Source organism: Macaca fascicularis, chromosome 1 (assembly GCF_037993035.2).
Source record: "Macaca fascicularis isolate 582-1 chromosome 1, T2T-MFA8v1.1".
Classification (NCBI taxonomy): Eukaryota; Metazoa; Chordata; class Mammalia; order Primates; family Cercopithecidae; genus Macaca; species Macaca fascicularis.
In genome coordinates this window covers 150,115,143-150,136,596 of record NC_088375.1, presented here as the reverse complement: position 1 = coordinate 150,136,596, position 21,454 = coordinate 150,115,143, and the positions used below count along the sequence as shown (strand labels likewise).

Here is a 21,454-nt window from a genome sequence, read left to right as displayed (position 1 = left end):
TTCTTCTTGCATACTTGAGTCTTCTACTTGACTCTTCTTTCAAACTCCACTTCCAGTAGATTGACTCTGACTCTTCTACTTGACTCTTAAACTCCACTTCCAATTGATTGACTCTAACTTTTAAATACATACAAAATCTGACTGCTTTTTAATAACCTTTACTGCTAGCACATGAGTCACCATTGTCTCACACTCTAATTATTCCAGTAGCTTCATAACAAGTTCCCTTTTCTTGCCTCTTATAGTCTGTTCTAGCTATGATCCCTATCACTCAACTAATTAAGTAAAGCATTATGTATATCCTGATATAATGCAATATAAAATACAGGACACCACTTATAAAATATTATTGCCCCTGTGTCACTTGAAGGCTGGATAGTTAACTGTTTACAGGAGATAAGAGAGGTTGGAGAAACAAGTTAAATGACACCTTAGAGATAATAAAGTATATTCAGAATGTAGAACATTCTGTAAGACAACTGGCTCAGTATCTTTTAAAAAGTCAATGCCATGTTAAAAATAAAAAGCAAAAAATAGGTTTGGGAGCTCTTCAAGATGAAAGTTTTAAAAGACGTAACAACCAAATGCATTGTGTGATCCTTGTTTGAATTCCAGGTTAAGAAAATATTTCGAGGACAATTGGGAAAATTTAAAATATGGACTGGATATTAATTGACATTAAGGAATTTTAATTTTTTAGATGTGAAAATGAAACTGTGATTATGTTACAGAGGTCCTTATTTTTAGAATATGGATACCAAGTAATTTAGGGATATAGTGTCGCGATGTCCGATTTACTTTGAATATTTTATTCGGAGAGAGAGAATTACTCTATTTATATGTATGTTTAAAATTTTTCCTATAAAATAAAAATATATGTCAGATCTTAATGTTTCTCTTAAAACCATGCATTAGCTTCCCATTTTATAGGTGAAAATGGCTCAGAAGGCGCTATATGTTTCCCCTCTACCTCCTTATTTTTCTGAACTTATCTTCTACTACTCTCTCCCCTACTCTCTCTGCTTCAATCATACTGATATGCTCTCACCTTAATACCTTTATTTTATCTCTTTCTGAAACTCTTTCCCTCTAGATCTTCACTTGGCTAATTCCTTTTTTCCCTTAGGTCTTTACTCCGATCTCACCTCTTCCATGAGACCTACCCTGAATATTTAAAACTGAAAACTTCTCCATTCCATATCTTCCCATTCTTCTTTATCCTGCCCTACTTATTTTTCCCTAGTAGCTACCACTTTATAATATCTATATTATCTATTAGTGTTTTGTTTATTGTTTTTTAATTTAAAAAAATTTTTTTTAATTTTACTTCTTAGAAGTCAGTATTTATTGTTTATTGGCTATAGTTCTCACAAAACCAGGACTAGTCTGAGGCAAATGAGGTACTTGCCATAGATGAAAAATTTAAGGGGCTACCAAAAAATTGTTTTAGTAAAATTAATGCAAAAAAATCCATGATGAACAAGATACCAATATTTTAAATAAGAGACAGAATCCAACAGTGCCATCCCTAATCATTTTGAAACCTGGGGCAAAAGAAAAAGTATGTGCCCCCATATATATATGTGTGTATATATATATACCTTGTAATGTATTTTTAAAATAGCTAATGGTTTTAATGAAAATATTATTGATGAGCAGCTTCCATTAAAGCCAGGAAAGTAAGATTATAATAAATCAGGGTGACAGTGTAAATAGAATATTTAACCTTAAAATAATATTGTCAGATTTAATATGTACTTTAAAATTTTTAAATATTTTTTCAACTACTTTATTGTTCTGGAAAAAAACATTAAAATGTATTTTTTTAAGAAACATGTATATAAATATTTAGTTCAAGAGAGAGTTTCCCCCTGTAAAATATTAATATATTTATATAAAGATAAGTTCATATTTACTTCAAATTTCTTAAGGTTTTGCAAATATTCAGTAGTATAGCGAGGGGATAATCTTTTAAGTGCTCTAGTGTTCAAAATGCAACATACAGAAAACTTCACTATCAGATCTATGCAAACATTTTAAATTTTTAATTAATATTTCATCATCAAAAGCATAGAAGTAATTTTCTTGATTTATAAAAACAACTTGAAGAAAAGCTTATGCTCAAGAACCATTTTTATCTCCTATGAAATTACTAATATTAACAGTAGGCCATATTCAAACTTTTAAAGGTTTCTCAGATATTTAATATTGCATTCAAGAATATTCATTTAAATGCTTTGACTTTTAATATGCAGGGAGTATCAAACTTCATTTGATTAAGAGATAAGACTATATTTGCAATCGCTCTGTTTCTGTTTTGGTTATATAAATATTTTTCTAAATAGAAGGATTCTAATCAAGGGCATAACAAAACATCAGTGGAAAAGTGGATAGTTACATAGAAGCACAGACACACAGACATGCCTGATGTAAGAACAATCATTCCTTTCTCCTTGGTCAGGAATAGGTTCTTCCTGGAATTCTGGGGAATAAGTACATTCCCCAAACCACAGTATTAAACCTTTTGCAGGTGCTGAGGGCTAGCAATCATCAGAACTGTAATAGGGAGAAAATATACAAAGGATAAAGATTCCACAAGTTCACCCCAGTGGAACTGAGTAGGTGGGGAGTGAGGTGAGGTAAAGGTTGATGTTAAGAAAACTAGTCTTAGTGCCCTAGGATTCTTACTGCAGACCACAGAAAAAACACCATATGCCAAAGATGTTGAGATAATCTCATAGCCACATCTATAACATTGTTGCCAGGGGAAATGTACTCCAAATGCCAAGTGGCCAAATTAAGAACAAATTTTTAGTTCATTTGTTTTTTGTTTGTTCAGAGGGATGTATGTATTCCATTTTTTTCTGTTGTATTTATTAAACTTAATTCTATAGAACATCAGTTGATTTTTTTTTTTTACTTTAAAAGTATTTTAACTGATGTTCTTCTCAATTTATTCAGTTGGTGGAACTTCATGTTTTTTATGTCCCTGAAGGATCATGGAACTATAAGCTAAATACCATTTCAACAGAAGTTGTTAACAAATTCATTTCAGCTGGATTTCTAAGGCAAGTGTTGTGTAGTCATGTAACAATATGCCTGAAAGAAGAATCTTTCTTTCTTCAGACAAAAATGCTTTTTGGAAATTTAAAAAGTATAAGTGAAAAATATTTTGTCCATGTGATAGATCCATTTATCAATATGTAGTGCTATGTAACAATTAAATCAGTTCTGTAAGAATAGTTCACTTGGCCATAATACTACCACCCAGAAAACAGTATATAACCTGTGTATTATTATGGTCATACACAAAGTGAATTAAGAGAGAAGTTATCTAAAATTAAAAATCTGCTAAACTACTCAGGAGGCTAAAGTGGGAGGATTGCTTTGAGGCCCAGAAGTCAAGGCTGCAGTGAGCCATGATTGCACCACTGCACGCCGGTCTGGGCAACAGAGTGAGACTCTGCCAAAACAAAAAAAAAAAAAGAGGGGGGGGGGAAGAGAAAGAGGAAGGAAGGAAGGAAGGAAAAAAGGAAGGAAGGAAGGAAGGAAAGAAGGAAGGAAGGGAGGGAGGGAGGGAAGAAAGGAGGAAGGAAGGAAGGAAAGAAGGAAGGAAGGAAGGACTGCTGAAGATCTGAGAATAGTAGTTAAAGCAATATATCTACAATGCCTCTTTCTCTGAACTGTTTAAAAATTTAAACAAAGAACATGTGTTTATATGTATGTAGATGTGTATTTTCACATTCACAAAAAGACACATAACACTATGTGATCTGACTGCCTGTTGTTACCCCTTTAGCACACCTCTCTTCCTAATCTTCATCATCACTTTCTTCAACCACATCAGCCTCCTTTCTGTTCTGTAACATAGCCCTACCTCAGGACCCTTGTACTTTCTGTTCCTTTTGTCTAGAATGAGTTTTGTGCCCTAACCATATGTTCTCCCATTTCCTTCAGGTCTTTACTCACATATTACCTTTTTGTGTGGATATTCTCTAATCACTATATTTTAAATCATTTGTACAGTCCCTTTCTCCCTTCCCTGGCTTATTTTTCTCTGTAGTACTTAGTAGTGTCTTATGGATTACATTTTTTTACTTATTTACTTCATTAATTTTTCTATCCCACCACTAGATTATAAAGTCCATGAGGGCAGAGATTTTTGTTTTGTTGACTGCCATATTCCCATCCCTTGGAACAATGTCTGACACATAATAGATGCTCAACAAATATATGTTGATTGAATGAATTATCTAATATTTTTCATAAGGTCCTAGAAAAACAAGAGCTCAGATGATAGATAAGTGATGGCTTTAAATTTTAGATATTCAGGAGCAAAGTATCCCTAATAAACAAAGATGTGGAATCTGGCAATGTTAGATTATTTTAAAAAATTTTAAGCACTAGCTACTGCTACCAAACTTCCAAAATAAGTATCTGTGGCTAAATCATTCATTAATGTATGTATAAAGGTACATCTATTCCACAGCAAATTTTAACAATAAAATTTGGAAGTAGATTTCTAAGAGACAGTCATTTTCCTTTTCAGTACAAAACATTTATAAACAGTGTTTATTTGCATAATTTTAAAGGCAGACTTCTAATTATTTATTTTAAGAGATATTTATGGAAGACCTACAAAATGCCAGCAGTGTAGAAACATAATATATTAAGCTATATCTGACACATTAAATCAACCTTTGTGTTTGAGATAGCTGACTAAAGTTATTGAATCATTAGTATATCCAAAATCTATTTCATTTTATATTATAAGGCAATTTTATAATATTTCAGAGTATCTCCTCAACTTACTTTACGAGCCCTGAGGGAGCGTCTTGGTGAATTCCTGGGTGAAGATGCTATTGCAGAAAAATTTTTATTTCTGAAATGCATTGGAAATAATTTAGCTGTGGTAAGTTTTCTTTTTTTTTCTTTCTTATTGAGAAAGACCATACCTTCTCAAATTATATTTCTTAAATGCTTATCAACTCAGCTTCTTAAGATATTATTAGATATGTAATGTCAATCAAAACGAAATGGAAATATCATTAAACATACAGATCAACAAAGATAGGTTGCATGGGCATGTTATTGGGCGTGAAAATGATGGGTTTTCTGTGTGTGAATTTCCTTGCAAAGCAGAGAAATACCAGTTTAAAATGTGATCATATAAGTTCTTAAATTTAAATGAAAGTTTTTAAGTGTTTTAAGCAAGTACTTGAGTTCTGGAAAAAAAAATGGGGTTCTCATTGCTTGCGCCACAACTACACTCATTTGATGTGAAAATGATATGGCTCCAACATATTTTTTTTTGGTGTCAATGGTTTTTTTAATTTATTTATTATTATTATTATATTTTTTTAGATGGAGTCTTGCTCTGTTGCCCTGGCTAGAGTGCTGTGGCGCAATCTTGGCTCATTGCAACCTCCACCTCCCAGATTCAAGCAATTCTCCTGCCTCCCGAGTAGCTGGGATTACAGGCGTGTGACACCACACCCAGCTAAGTTTTGTATTTTTAGTAGAGACAGAGTTTCACCATGTTGGCCAGGCTGGTCTGGAACTCCTGACTTCAGGTGATCTGCCTGCCTTAGCTTCCCAAAGTGCTGGGATTACAAGTGTGAGCCACCATCCCTGACTAGTGTCAACTATTATTTACTGAACACTCTTATTTGTAGTTTCTATGACTTAGTGGGCAGAATACTCTAAGTAGAAAGTATTCCTAGCTTAAGTTTCAAATCTAACAAGCCATCAGATCTCAAAGTTTCTGGTCTCTCATATCTATATAAATTTTATTTCCTTAAGATTTTCTATATTTAAACTCTTTAAAATGCAGCATATTCTTATTTCACTCTCATTAACAGATTATATCATTATTATGTGTTTATGTGAATATTTGCTTAACATCTAACTCTACCATTAGATTATAGTTCCTTGTGGGGAGGGACTTCATTTTATTCACCATTGTATTTATAACCAGTGCCTAACAAGGTGCTTTGCACTAGAGGTGTTTAAATGTTCACTGAACAAATTAAATCATGAATGAGAATGGAAAAAATAGGCATTTTCTTCCAAAGTACTACTATAATTTTCTGTGTGAGATTCTTGGGATCAGTAGCTAAATTTGAAGAGGTTTTGGTCATCAGAATTCTATTTAGTATAACTTTTGGCAAATTAATATTAATTTACTGATCAGTTAGTTAGCTTTCCTCAAACAGGGAAGAAAATTAACAATTCTCATAATTTTTTGTTCTTTTTCATGATATGTATATGTACAAAATATCAATCATAGAATCCCAGATTGGAAGGGACTTTCTAAGTAATTGAGGGTCAATTTCTAAAATCCTTGTACTATTTTATTATTTTAAACAAATATTTATTAATGTTTTTCTATATACAAAACTAGAAAAGAACTAGATATAGATCTTGCCCTCAGAGTGCTCAGTGTAGTGATGAAGATTAAAATACATAAAATAAATAAAATATCATATTTTATATATTCAGAAGAAAAGGAGATTACTTCCAGCAGGGGAAGAGGGGAAGTAGAAAACTTTGAGGAAGAAGCAATATTTCAGTTTGGATCCTAAAAGAAAAATATTTGTTCTTGCAAAGATGAAGGGTGAGAAAAGCTTTCTGAACAGAGAAAACAGGATAAGCACAGAAGTAGAAATGCAGACAACTCAGAAATAATAAATGGTACTGTTTTTAGTGGAGCATTGACTACATGAAAGGAAATAGTGGGATGCAAGTTATAAAGTCATTTGTTGAAGTTCTCAAATGCCAGATTTGTAGTTTGGATTTTTTCTTGAAACCATGGAGTTTTTGACTAAGAGTGACATGATCAGAACCTTCAGGAAAATTAATTGGGCCTCACTGAGAAGGATGGATTGAAGTGAGGAGGCAAGAATTTCAGTAAGAAAGTTGTACAGTGGTTCAGGCAAGAGATAATGAGGGCCTAAGGAACAAGCTGCCTCTCAAATTTCATCTATGACCATTTTCTCCTTGGTTTCATACTTCAGCTATAAAAATCTTCCTTTGGTCCTCAAATATGGCAGACTCATTTCTGATTTTTGGCTCTTGCACTTGCCTAGAAATCATTTCTCCCTGATTTTCAGATGGCTGGCTGTTTCTTTTCATAATTCAGGACTTAGCTCAAGTATTATCTTTTCTGAAAGGCCTTCCCTGACCAACTAGTTTTCAGACATTCTTCAAGTTACTCTTTATTACATCACTCTATTTTCTTTTCATAAAACACATATCACCATCCTAAATTGGGTTTATTTAGTTATTTAATATCTGCTTTCCCAAGTAGAACATAAGCTCCATGAAAGCAGAAATTTTGCCTTATTTATCATTGTATCCATACCATGTAGAACACTGCCTGACAGATAGTATGCCCTCAATATTTGTGTTTTGTTTTTGAGACAGAGTTTCCCTCTGTTGCCCAGTCTGGAGTGCAGTGGTGCACTCTCAGCTCACTGCAGCCTCCACCTCCCAGGTTCAAGCGATTCTTCTGCCTCAGCTTCCCGAGTAATTGGGGGAGCCAGCACACCTGGCTGATTTTTGTATTTTTAGTAGAGATGGGGTTTCGCCATGTTGTCCAGGCTGGCCTCGAACTCCTGACCTCAAGTGATCTGCCCTCCTTGGCCTCCCAAAGTGCTGGGATTACAGGCGTGAGCCACCACGCCCAGTCCCCCAATATTTGTTAAATAAATAAATAAATAACAAATGAACTCTATGGGTTGAATATGTAGGAAATAAAATAAAGTTTACTAAGTTGGACTCTAGGGTCAGATGACCTGGTTTTGAATCCCAACCTGGAAATTTCCTAGGTATACAATCTTTACTGAGTGTAAAGCACTTAGAATAGTGCCAGGGACATAGTAAGTCCATGTAAGTGATAGGCATAGTTATTATTAATAAATGACATAGAACTTCTATTATGTTTGATACAGTGAATAAAAGTAACATTATATTCTTCATTTCTAGAATCTAGCAGTAGTTACTAGCTTTTAAATTTGATTTTTATATTTGCCACAAATACATGCCTTCTGCAAAAAAAGTAGAGGTAAAAATAATTGGAAAAAAATGTAGCAACAGTTTTAATTTTTTCTCATTACTTATTTCTAGGTGAAGGAAAAGCAAGAATCAGAACTGAAACTCAAATCATTTGCTCCTCCATATGTATGTAATGTGACATTTTAAACTTATGCTAATTTTTAACTTACAGCACTGCTTTTAATTACAAACTAACTTTTAAAATTTCCTATATGTTTTAGGCTCTTCAACCAGAATTATATTTGCTTCCTATAATGGACCATTTAGGAAATGTTTATTCACCATCATCAACAGTTATTTTAGATGAGCGGCAGACTAATAATGGTGCTAATGAGGCTGATGGAACAATCCACAGACCAATTAGTGTAACTTTGTTCAAGGAGGAACTTGGAAGAGATCCCAGTTTGTTAGAAAACACTTTGAAAGAGCTTCCTAACAAGAATCAGGAAGAAGGTGATTTTAAACTGGAATGGGAAAAAGAAAGAGGCTATTATAGTACATTTTAGCAGTAAGTCTGTAAGCAAACCCTGAGCAAACCTAGCCTTACAAATATAGGCAGTATAAAAAGAAAGCTACAATTCCACTTGGGGATTTCTAAAAAAATAATTTTGCCAGATGGGAGGAAAAGAAAACAATTTAAGTACTATGTTAAAATAAAAACAAAATCAAAATAGTTACAACACTTAAATGAACATTACCACTTTTACTTCTTTTTTAATAAAGTAGTTTTAGATAAAAGTAAAGCTACAGGGAAAGAGAAAGGAAAGATGACTGCATAAAACTTTGATATGACTCAGAGACCAGAAGGGTCAGGAAAACAATATCAAACCAACAGAAACAACAACAAAAACAAAACTTTAATGTTGGGGAACATATGTATTTCAAATAATGTTAAAATTTTTATCTTTACACCTATCAATTTACTAATAATTACTAATAATTTGATTCTTCAAAAGTGATAGGGGCCAGGAGTGGTGGCTTATACCTGTAATAAGCACTTTAGGAGGCCAAGGTGGGTGGATCACTTGAGCCCAGGAGTTTGAGACCAGCTTGGGCAACATGGCAAGACCCTGTCTCTATAAAAAAATGCAAAAGTTAGCCAGGTCTGATGGCACATGCCTGTAGTCCCAGTTACTCAGGAGACTGAGGTGGGAGGATTGCTTAAGCCAGGGAGGGGGAGGTTGCAGTGAGCTGAGATCGCACTATCAGCCTCCAGCCTGGGTGACAGAAAGAGACCCTGTCTCAAAAAAAAAAAAAAAAAGGTAATTTAAAATGTTTACATAAAAATTAAACTCAGGCTGGGCGTGGTGGCTCACTCCTGTAATCCCAGCACTTTGGGAGGCCGAGGCGGGCAGATCACGAGGTCAGGAGATCGAGACCATTCTGGGTAACATTGTGAAACCCTGTCTCTACTAAAAATACAAAAAATTTGCCGGGCATGGTGGCAGGTGCCTGTAGTCCCAGCTACTCAGGAGGCTGAGGCAGGAGAATGGCGTGAACCCAGGAGGCGGAGCTTGCAGTGAGCCGAGATAGCGCCACTACACTCTAGCCTGGGTGACAGAGTGAGACTCCGTCTCAAAAAAAAAAAAATTAAAATTAAAATTAAACTCACTGAGCATCTAACTGGTGTCAAGTAATAAACAGTAAATATTAAATGCGCCTAAGATGAAAGCAAGTACTAACTTTGGAACATTGTTGGGTTTAGCATAAATTTAGAATACAAGAAATGTAACTGATTAAGAACTACTATATTCTACAGCTTTAATAGATGTCTTTAGTCAACATCTGGGGGATGCATTTCATTTGTAAATGTTTAGTATATCTGCTTTTCCTTCACAGTTTATTTTTTAATGTAATATGGTAAAAAAGTTAAAAGTTAAACTAATTTTTTTCCTATTGATTCTTAGACTATAGTCAACTTTATTTATATGCTTTAAATGAGAGGACAGTGTGTTCAATTTTAAAAGTTCTAGAAACATCAGTAAGTATAAGGAAGAAAATAAGTATAAAGTATACTTTTACTAATAAATGTAAAGAAGAAAATAAAGACTGACAATAATTTTACTACTCAGAGATTACTACTACTTAGAATTCTGATGTATATTCTTCCAGTTATTTTTTAGTTCTTATATATAAATAATATGTGTTTTTATTTTTCAAAAATGAAGACATAGACTCTTAAAGCCTCTTTTATTTTAAAATATAAACATTTCATATCAATAAATATAGATCTATGTCATTATAGAATTCCCTATGTCATAATTTACTTCCCCAACCCTTTATTAATGTTTCTGTTATCATGTATAGTGCAATGAGCAACATTTTTTTTTCTTTTTGAGATGGAGTCTCGCTCTGTTGCCTAGGCTGGAGTGCAGTGGCACAGTCTCGGCTTGCTGCAACCTCTCACTCCCAGGTTCAAGCAAATCTTCTGCCTTAAGCCTCCCTAGTACATGGGACTACAGGTGTGCACCAACATGTCCAGCTAATTTTTGCATTTTTAGTAGAGATGGGGTTTCACCATGTTGGCCAGGGTGGTCTCAAACTCCTGACCTCAGGTAATCCACCCACCTTGGCCTCTCAAAGTGTTAGGATTACAGGCGTGAGCCACCGCTCCAGGCCAGAGCAACACTTTTCTAAATTCAGTTTCGTGCATTTGTCCTATTATTATTTTTAGAAGTTTAACTGCTGTTTCTAAGGTAATGTAGTATTGTTGTCATTGTTCCTAGACCTTCCAACCTTGTTTGTTTTTCTCTGGTCACACTTCTTCCTTCTCCACTAGAGATAACTACTGCTTTGATATTTGTGGTAATCGTTTTCTTACTTTTCTTTTGCTTTCTGTATTTTGAAGCTCTGTTATTAGGTGCATGCATATTTAGGATTATTATGTCTTCTTGATAAATTGACCACTATTTCATGTAATGTTTCTCTTTATCTCTGGTGGTAGTACTTATTTTGAATTATTTTCTTAACTTTAATTTGTGGTTTATCTTTTTACACTATGATTCTTTTGATCATAAGAATTCCTTGTAGTTTTACAACTGAGATATATATCCCTTGATAATATAGTTTAGTTATGTCTGTTTTGAATTTTATTTATGTATATCATTTTGAACTTGAGTAAGAGAAACTCAACATTGTAAGAGTCAACCATACCGTCACATGTAACACTATTTCTTTTCATTGTTGTGCTATTCCATTTTATATTCATACAATTTATTTACATTACAATTTATTCATCTATTCTATGGCTGATGGACATTTGGTTTGTTTGCAGCTTGGGACTATTACAAATATCCTGTTATGTACATTTTTGTACACAAGTCCTAAATGTGCATGTGCAAGAGAATTGGCATTGTTTGTTGTTAATGTTCATGTACATGTTCAACTTCACTAAACATCCATGTGTCTTCCAAAGCGATAGTACCCAGCAGCAATGTCTAAAAGTTCCTATTGAACCATAATCTTGCCATTATGTCATATATTTTCTGTCTTCTTGTTTCTCTGCTCCACATTCTGGAAAAAATAAAGAATGAGGGAGTATAGATTTCTTCCAAATGCATTTCCAGTTATCCCAAAATATCATTCATTCCCTCCCCACTGATTTCAAATGGTACCTTTACCACACTATATATATAAATATATATATATATTCATACCTATATTCTTATATATACAAGACCACTTTCAGACTTTATCCATCTTCTGAACTAGTACTGACATTAATATTTTTTATATATCTGGCAGGGTGATTTCCCATTCGATATTATTATTCTTTATTGTGAGGTTCAAAATTGGATATCATATGTAAAACTGCTTTGTATCTGTAAATCGCCACACAAATAAATATAAATAATTTTTTCAATAGTTTTGGTTTGAACTTTTATTTCCTCTGTGGTTTATTTGTCATTTTGTTGGAAAGAAATCCAGTTTTTAAAAATTTTTATAAATATTATAAACTCTTTGAGGACAAGGATTTATTGCTGCTTACTCAGAGTCAAACACAGTGCCTAGACCACAGTCCTGAATAAATATTTGTTGAAAATTAATAACTGTCTTAACATATCAATGAGTAAATATGTAATCAATTACTGTGTTCTTAGACAGTAACTGTAATGGTACAAAAATGATAACAGATGCTATCCCTTCTGAAACATGACATTTTAGAGAAGAAATTTATAATAAATAATAAAGTTTGGGGAGAATGTAGGTAATATGTTTTTGTTTTTGTTTTTGTTTTTGTTTTTGTTTTTAGAGGGAGTCTGGCTCTGTTGCCAAGCTGGAGTGCAGTGGTGCAATCTCAGCTCACTGCAACCTCCGCCTCCCAGGTTCTAGCAATTCTCCTGCCTCAGCCTCCTGATAGCTGGGATTACAGGTGCCTGCCACCACACCCAACTAATTTTTGTATGTTTAGTAGAGACGGGGTTTCTCCATGTTGGCCAGGCTGGTCTCAAACTCCTGACCTCAGGTGATCTGCCCGCCTCGGCCTCCCAAAGTGTTGGGATTACAGGTGTGAGCCACTGCGCCTGACTGAAGCCTAAACTTTTTTTTTTTTTTTTTTTTGGAGATGGAGTCTCGCTCTGTCCCCCCAACTGGAGTGCAGTGGCACAATCTCACCTCACTGCAACTTCTGCCTCCTGAGTTCAAGCAATTCTCCTGCCTCGGCTTCCTGAGTAGCTGGGACTACAGGCACACGCCACCACGCCCAGCTAATTTTTTTGTATTTTAGTAGAGACGGGGTTTCACCATGTTGACCAGGCCAGTCTTGAACTCCTGAGCTCAGGCAATCCGCTGGCCTGGGACAGGCAGTCCGCCCATCTCGGCCTGCCAAAGTGCTAGGATTACAGGCGTGAGCCACCACGCCTGGCCGAGCCTAACCTTCTTCAGATGGCATAGAGAACTCTTCAAACCCAGGGCTACAGCGTATGGCCATGGAGATTGTTTAGTGCCTATCTCCAGAAGGCCTCCTTCTCATAGATCATGATATGAATGAAGCTTTCAGGATTTACTTAATGTTGGGGTTAGTTCAGTAATTTTTTTCTATTATTAGTAGTAGTAATACTACTGTTATAATAGTATGAGATTAGGAAAGGGAGGGAGAGAAGTACTATGAACTGGTACTTCTGGAGAGGTAGGTAGCAACTTGAGCTACAAGAGCCTTGCTTGCAAAGCTAAAGAGTTTAGTAGGTAATGGGAAGCAATCTGAAGTTTTTAACTGAGTGGCATGATTGGATTTTAGTTCTAGAAAAACAACTTAGGTGACAAGATGGAAAATAGACTTAGGGACTAAGAAAATGGCAATGGGATATAAATCAGAACTTAAAGTCAAGAAACTTCTCAGGATTGGACAGTGTGCTAGGTGCTTTACATGCATTATGCCATTTTAGAGATAAGGAAAGAGAAGTTAGAGAAATAACTTACCTAAAGTCATACATGTTATGGCCATGCCAGGGCTTGAGCTCTTGTGTGTCTGACTAAAGCCCATGCTTTATAACACTGTGCTAGAGTCATACTGAACTTTTCATTATGGATAAAAATGCTTCACACATTATTAGTATTCTGCTCCTTGCACATACCGTATTCTTTGCTTAAATTCCTCTTGCTCCCTTCTTTGCCACCAAACAGCTCATAGTTCAAAACTTAGTTTCACAGTTATCACTCCCTTTTCTGTGACTCTATCATATTTTAAACATATATTTGCTGGAGTTCTCAAAACACTGAGGTCTACATTATTGTTTCTTTTTATGGGTGGGTAGGGAGAGTTGTAGTTTACTATTAGCTTTTACACATTTGGTACGTCCATTTTTTATTCATTTTGCATTATATAGATCTTTTCTGTTTTTTTGTTTTGTTTTGTTTTATTTTTTGTTTGAGACAGGGTCTCTTTCCAGCCCAGACTGGAGAGCAGTGGCACAATCTCAGCTCACTGCAGTGTCTGCTTCCTGGATTCAAGCTATTCTCCTGCCTCCGCCTCCCAAGTAGCTGGGATTACAAGTGCATGCCACCACACCTGGCTAATTTTTGTATTTTTAGTAGAGACAGGGTTTTACCATGTTGGCCAGGCTGATCTTGAACTCCTGACCTCAAGTAATCTACCTACCTCGGCCTCCCAAAGTCCTGGAATTACAGACGTGAGCTGCCACACCCAGCCTCTGTTTGTTGTTCTTAAGTGACAATGTCAATGCCAGGTGGGTAATAAATTGTAGCAGCCAAACAAAAACCAATATGGGCTCCAGGTCGCACAATATTGTGGCAAGTCTTTTTTGTTTGTTTGTTTGTTTTGTTTTTGTTTTTGTTTGAGACAGGATCTTGCTCTGATGCCCAGGTTGGAGAGCAGCGGTGTGATCATGGCTCACTGTAGCCTCAACCTTCCAGGATCAAGACATCCTCCCACCCCAGTCTCCCAAGTAGCTGGGAACACAGGCATGCACCACCATGCCTGGCTAATTTATTTTTGTAGAGGTTTTTAAATTTTTGTAGAGATGTTGCTCAGGCTGGTCTTGAACTACTGGGCTCGAGATACCCTCCTGCCCAGCCTCCCACAGTGCTGGGTTTACAAGCATGAGCCACCATGCCCAGCAACAACCCTTGTAAAATGACTTTCAAATATTAATTTGGCTCACTTATTCTTTTCTGAATTAAAAAAATTGATTTCTCCAAGGGAAAAAAACTGCATTAATACTGCCAGGTTCATGGATCTTTTGTTTATATAGACCATGTAGAACATTAGTGTTAATATTTCAAAGATGGATTGTGTAGTTTTTCTATATTGAGAAATGCTGTTAAAATGAAGGGAGATTTTATCAATGAAAATGTATGTGAAATAAAAATGACATTTTATGTTCTGTATTTATACCAGCATTTTCCAGAGAAGGTTCCTCAAAGCACTGTTTCAAAAACTGCTTTGGCAAATTGTTTGTAAAGACAATTAAGGCCGAACGCAGTGGCTCATGCCTGTAATTTCAGCACTTCGGGAGGCCAAGGTGGGCATATCACCTGAGGTCAGGAGTTCAAGACGAGCCTTGCCAACCTGGTGAAACCCTGTCTATACTAAAAATACAAAAATTCACTGGGCGTGGTGGCACATGCCTGTAATCCCAGATACTTGGGAGCCTGAGACAGGAGAATCACTCAGACCTGGGAGGCGGAGGCTGCAGTGAACCAAGATTGCACCACTGCACTCCAGCCTGGGCGACAGAGCAAGTCTCTATCTCAAAAAAAAAAAAAGACAATTAAATTTCAGGAAACCCCCATCTTACCTACTAGCTCTTGCAGACTTAGTTGTACACAGAGACAGACAAACCCTTCAATCGGAGTGAATGTGTGTGTAGGGGATTGTGTTGCTGTTTGATATTGCTTAATTCAACATTTCCCAAGCTGAATTAACCAAATAATTTCCTTTTCACATAAACTAGTATTTCATGAAATTCACTTTGGAAACTGTTGACTTGTATCTATATAGGAAAGTACATGGGGATTCTGAAATCTAGGATAAGATTATAATGTATACATATAAAAACAAAAGTTTATTTTAGTATTTTCTTAACATTCTGAACTTTATTTGCCATGGATGACTATCAACATCAGCTGGGGGAAAAGCCACTGCGGAAAAAAGCCAGATTGCAAAAAATCAAATTAGAAATTCTGAGTTGCCAAGATCATTGGAAGATTCAAATAATGATTGCTTTGGCACCAAAAAAAGGTAATTAGTATAGATGCTGATTCCACATGCCATAATCTAAACAATAAGAAAAAGAGTAACCTATTCAGAGTACTGTTATAAAGACTTTTACTTAAAGATATGAGTGAAATTAGTGATATTTTAATTAAAAGTTCTTGATTCAGATCTTTACTGTTTTTTTGCCAACATTCTTCTCCAAGATAATGAGGGATGATTCATAGCCTAAATTTATTTCTATTGTAATACTTTTATCATTGGGACAACTTGATGACAGAAAAATTTCTTTGTTTCCCTTCATTAGAACTAATTATCCTGCCTCTCCTAAGTTCTTGGTTATATGTAAACTAATCAATATGCTTGATTTTCACACTGGTATCATTTCATTCAAAATTGTAGTAGTTAGACAAGAGTTTTACACAGTCTTTTGAAATTAAGATAAGGGTTTTTATAAACAGTTATTCACAAAAGAACAATAAACAAATATGTTTCTAAAATTTCAAGTAATTTTATCTTGCTGTAGATATTGAACTAGAATTTAGTTATAATATAGTGAAATATGATTTTATTACTCATACTAAATTGTAGCTTTACATGGATTACTAATGAATCTGAAAGGACATATGATAATGGTCTCAGGCTGACTTTGAAAATTTTCAACATTTGTGTTTATAGAGCATCAAATAAAATACATAAAATATGAAAAGCTAATATTCATGGGATCATGTTTTAATGACTTTCAAACCTGTCATTTCCTTTAAGTCAGTGTCTTTGGGAAAATGAAGATGATACAGCTATCAGTAGAAGACAGGACAATCAGGTACTATTTTAAATTTTTTGTTTAAATATGGTATTGCAACATTATAATATTTTTACTAAGATTAAACTGAATCTGCAGATTAAAATGTCTAAGTTTTCCAGGAACATACTTCTAATATTATCAATAGTAGTTCAATTTTTCTGTTTTTATAAATAAGGTAACAATATGCCCAAATGAGAAGGGGGAAAAGTTATCCACCAACACCTTTTTGGATTATCTTCTCAAATTTTATTACTAGTTTTAAAGGTACATCAAACTGCACTTAACTAGCAACTTTCATAGCTAATTTGTAATTTAATATATTAATACCTGTACTTGATTAACTTGTCTCTTTAGAACAGAATTATATAGTGTGTTAAGAAGCAGTATAGTAGTAAATTGTTTATGTTATAGTTACTAGCTGTGTGATCTTGGGTATGTTACCTAATTTGAATTGCGCTGGGTTAAATGAGTTAATGAACACTATTCACATCACCAGTTTATTCTCAAGAAATGATGGAAAGACTAGGAGAATTTTGCAGATATTTGCAGGATGAATTTAGGACAGTCTTAAGAATAACAATACTAATTTTAATAATAGCTATCAATGAGTATCAACTACCAGGCACTATTCTAAGTATTTTACACATACTGACTCATTTAATCCCCATAAAAGAAACTCCATGAGATAGGTTATAGTTATCATTTCCATTTTGCAGATGAGGAAACTGAGGCACAGAAAGGTTCCGTGGCTTTCCCAGGTCATACATATAGTTAGTAAGTACTAGAGCTGGGCTTAGATCCTAAATAGTGTAGACTGGCTTCAGAGTTCATAGTCTTAACCATTTTAATAACTACCTACCTAAATAATACTACTAATAACATAGCAACAAAAAATTAGATAGCATTTATTGAGCCAATCACTGTTCTAAATGCTTTATGTATGTTAATTCATTTAATTCAACAACTATTTGTGGAGGTACTATTATCCTTATTTTCAGATGAGAAAATTAAAACACAGAAAGTTACATTAATGTTTCCATGGTTATGTCTTTCATACTCATTGGACAAAATTCCAACCATAGTTAATAAACCACAAACTTCAAATGAGTCTTTAATTCTGCCAACAAATATACTACATTTTCTTGGTCCATTACTATTCTTCTAGACACCTCTGTCATACTTTCTCCTCAAACAATCAAGACCTCCTTTCTCTTGAACTCTCAGTGATAATTTTTGTTAAATAGAGGTAATTTGAAGAGAACCACTAATCTCAAAATTTTATATGCAGAATTAGGTTGGGGTTGTGGTTCAGTTGAGATCCTCAGATACCCACTTACTACACCATTTGTTAAGACTTTATTTTTCCTATTGCATTATTCAAAACTCAGTTGACTCTATAAGATCTAGGACAACTTCTAGCCTCCCTTTCTGCTCAATGATTTTTTTTTATCCTTATGCCAATACCACATTATCTTCATTACTGAGGCTTTATAGTAGTTATTGTTATAAGATAGCGTAAGATTTCCAAGTTAATTTTTTTCAAGATCATTTTGGTGATTCTAGATTCTTTGTGTTTTTGTATAAATTTTAGAATCAGCTTGTCAATTTCTTACCACAAGACTACTGGAATTTTGAGTGAAATCACTGTGAATCTGTCAATCAATTTGGGAGGAAAACTTATATCCTAACTATACTGAATCGTCTAATCTATGAACACAGTATATTTCTCTATTTATGTCACTAGTTTCTTTCAGCAGTGTCTGTGGTTTTAGTGTATTGCTCTTAGATCTTTTAATATTACATTTATTTTTAGGTATTTGGTATTTTTGAAGCTTCTATAGAATGGTATTTTACAATTTTTATTTTCTAATTGTTGCTAATTTATAAAAATGTAATTGATTTTTATACATTGAACTTGTCTATTGAAATTTTGCTAAATTCAATTAATTCTATCAGGGTTTTTTTGTAGATTCTTCAGAACTTTCTACATACATATTCATGTCATCTGGGAATTAACAACAGTTTTACTCTTTCTTTCTATTTTTGTCATGAATTAAGTGTTTTTTCCTCCAGCTTTCTGAGTGTGAGAAGCTGTAATGGCAATAACAATGATGGCTTCTTGCTTTCAGCATAGTTCTGGTGATGGCCTCAGCAATGGTAACTTCACTAATGGAAACATCATTTTAGGAGACTACACCTAGAACCTGCTCCTCCAGTGTTTCTGATACACTTGATTTCCTTTATTACATTTCTTCCTGCTTAAACCTACACTGAACTGATTCAGTATTTGGTACAGAAAGTGTGATATGGGCCAAAAACTTTTACAAATGAGAATCTCAGACTGATTATTGCAAAAGAACTGCAATATTTTGTTAATCTGTGCTAGCAGAAACTTAGAAAAATATTATTGGGAATAGATTCAGAGCAGGAATGAAAGAATATAACTTTAAATTGGCTCAAGTTTAATAATATGGATACACTTATCAGAGATTCTGGATTTAATGTGCTAGCTGCAGCAACTGTGAGTGGTAAAAAACATTTTGCTAAATTGAGTGAGGCTGACAGAAACCTGGACAATATGGTGGTTCATACTGAGTAAATTTAGAATGCCAGGAATTTCTTGTTAAAAAGTAGAGCAAGAAATCTAAAGACTTTGGGAAATAAAAATGTTAAGAGAAGATTTATATCCACTTACTTCTTTAACCAGACATTGGGGAAATATATTGGAAAGGCAACACCAGAATTCTTTTAAAAAACCTTATAGTGGCTGTTTTGTGTCACATGGAATGAAGACAGGACTATACTTGATTTCTTTTGTTTTTGTTTTTGTTTTTGGAGACGGAGTCTCACTCTGTTGCCCAGGCTGGAGTGCAGTGATGCCATCTCAGCTCACTCTAACCTCCGCCACCCAGGTTCAAGAGATTCTCCTGCCTCAGCCTCCCGAGTAGCTGGGATTATAGGCACCTTCTACCGTACCCAGCTAATTTTTGTAGTTTTAGTAGAGGCAGGGTTTCACCATCTTGGCCAGGCTGGTCTTGGACCCCTGACCTCATGATCCACCTGCATCAGCCTCCCAAAGTGCTGAAATTACAGGCATGACCCACCACGCCTGGCCTACTTGATTTCTTTAGAGATGACAGTATCCCTGATAGAAGCCAATTTACAGCATTTTACTATATAAGAGAAAACAGTACCAGAGTGATCGTAAGGATGTATGATTAAGAAATCCTTGACAATAGTTAATTGCCAAGGTGTCCCTAAGACTAATCATGATGTCCCTGAGACTGAAGTGGATAAGCGTACCAGTAAGCTATTGGTCTGTATAACCAAAAATTATTTTTAGTCTTCATAAATAGACATCTGCCTTGAATAACCACATGAATATTCACATCCCCTTATTAAATTACTAGACCTTAGCCAGTTTACATACCCAGAACTTATTGAGTGAAGGGGAGGCCAGGTATCCTTGAGGAAAAACCCTGTCACTCAGCCACAACTATGGACTAAATTTCCTTACCTTCCTAAATTTCCTTTACCTTCCTTAAGGAGATGAGAGGTTGTTTACCCAGATGACTACAATGGGGAAAGGGAGGTACCCTTACTTTTCAGGATTCATGGCAATGGCTTTGATGTGATTCTGATCCTTAGGGACCTGAATAACTCTGTGTTCCACCAACAGGGTGGAGGTTTAGAGGGGTCAGATAGTAAGTGAAGTTTTGGCTAAATCAGTATTCTGGTGTGCTGAATGACTTTGCAAATTCTCCCTGTAGTCATTTCCTTAATTCATGAATGCATACTTTGAAGGACTTACTCAGCAAATGTCAGAATCCTCATAATGCCTCCCTGATGCTTGCAGCATGGGCAATAAGGAATGTTATAGTAGAGAGGGCCAAGTGAAATATGATAGAATGGCCTATTCCTTACCAAAATAGTAAACCAAAGCATTACCAACCTCCTGGAGGAACTGTGAGTTTTGTGCCATGATCAAAACTTGAAAATGGCAGAAAAGGTGATTCCTATGATAGCCACATTAAACTCACCTAGTTGGTCTGTGCAGAAGATTAATGGGCCTTAGTGTCAGGTGTAACAATTATAGCTGCTACTCTTTACATCATCTCTTTATTAGAACAAATTATTACAGACTGATGCGCCTATTATGCCATTCTTAATCTGGAAAATGCGTTTTTCTTCATCCCAATTAGCAGAGAAAACCAAAAGTAACAAATAGGAATAGCAGTAGACCTTCAGTGTTTTGCCTAAGGGCTGTGTCAATTCTGGCTCCTTGTAATAATCTAGTTTATAGGCAACTTGACCATACCATGATCCCCTTGGACCTGATTAACGGGAAATACCAAATAATCTAGATACCTTAGGTAAGACATATGTTTTTTAGGGGGTAGGAGATAAGCTGCAAGAAAATTCAGGAGTCAATCAATTCAGAGAAATTTCTGGGAGCTCCATGATCTGCGACATATTGAGGTATCCCCTTGCCCCAGCTACCATTGAGAATGAGAAAAAGCATTTTATGGACCTTTTTTGGAATTTGCAGAGAGATTTACTGCATTTGGATGTGCCGCTCTATTTTTTTTTTTAAACCAAGAGAATCAGAAGCCTGCCAACTTTTGAGTGGAACCTAAACAAGAGAAGGCTTGTAAGGTGATCCCAGAGGGATTGCAAGCAATGCTGCCACTTGTGGGGTTTTTGGTTTTGGTTTTGTTTTGATACAGGGTCTCATTCTGTCGCCCAGGCTGAAATGCAGTGGAGCGCTCACAGCTCACTGCAGCCTTGACCTCCCAGACTCAATCCATCCTCCCACTTCAGCCTCCTGAGTAGCTGAGACTACAGGCACATGCCACCACACCCAGCTAATTTTTGTATTTTTTGTAGAGTTGGGGTTTCTCTTTATTACCCAGGCTGGTCTC

At 35.3% G+C, this 21,454-nt stretch overlaps 1 protein-coding gene across 5 annotated transcripts in view; it reads left to right on the top strand.

The window, feature by feature from the left end:
- Positions 1–21,454, top strand: part of SPATA1 (spermatogenesis associated 1) — a 59,995-nt gene that overhangs the window by 11,348 nt on the left and 27,193 nt on the right. For 2 of the 5 annotated variants that reach the window (XM_005542881.5, XM_065519466.2), the window contains exons 3-8: positions 2,962–3,068; positions 4,795–4,912; positions 8,128–8,181; positions 8,277–8,508; positions 15,640–15,754; positions 16,493–16,550. In XM_005542881.5, the coding sequence (XP_005542938.2) occupies positions 2,962–3,068; positions 4,795–4,912; positions 8,128–8,181; positions 8,277–8,508; positions 15,640–15,754; positions 16,493–16,550 (684 nt within the window). The remainder of the gene's footprint in view (positions 1–2,961; positions 3,069–4,794; positions 4,913–8,127; positions 8,182–8,276; positions 8,509–15,639; positions 15,755–16,492; positions 16,551–21,454) is intronic. The other 3 variants (XM_074002970.1, XM_074002978.1, XR_012418244.1) reach the window with 2 other exon arrangements.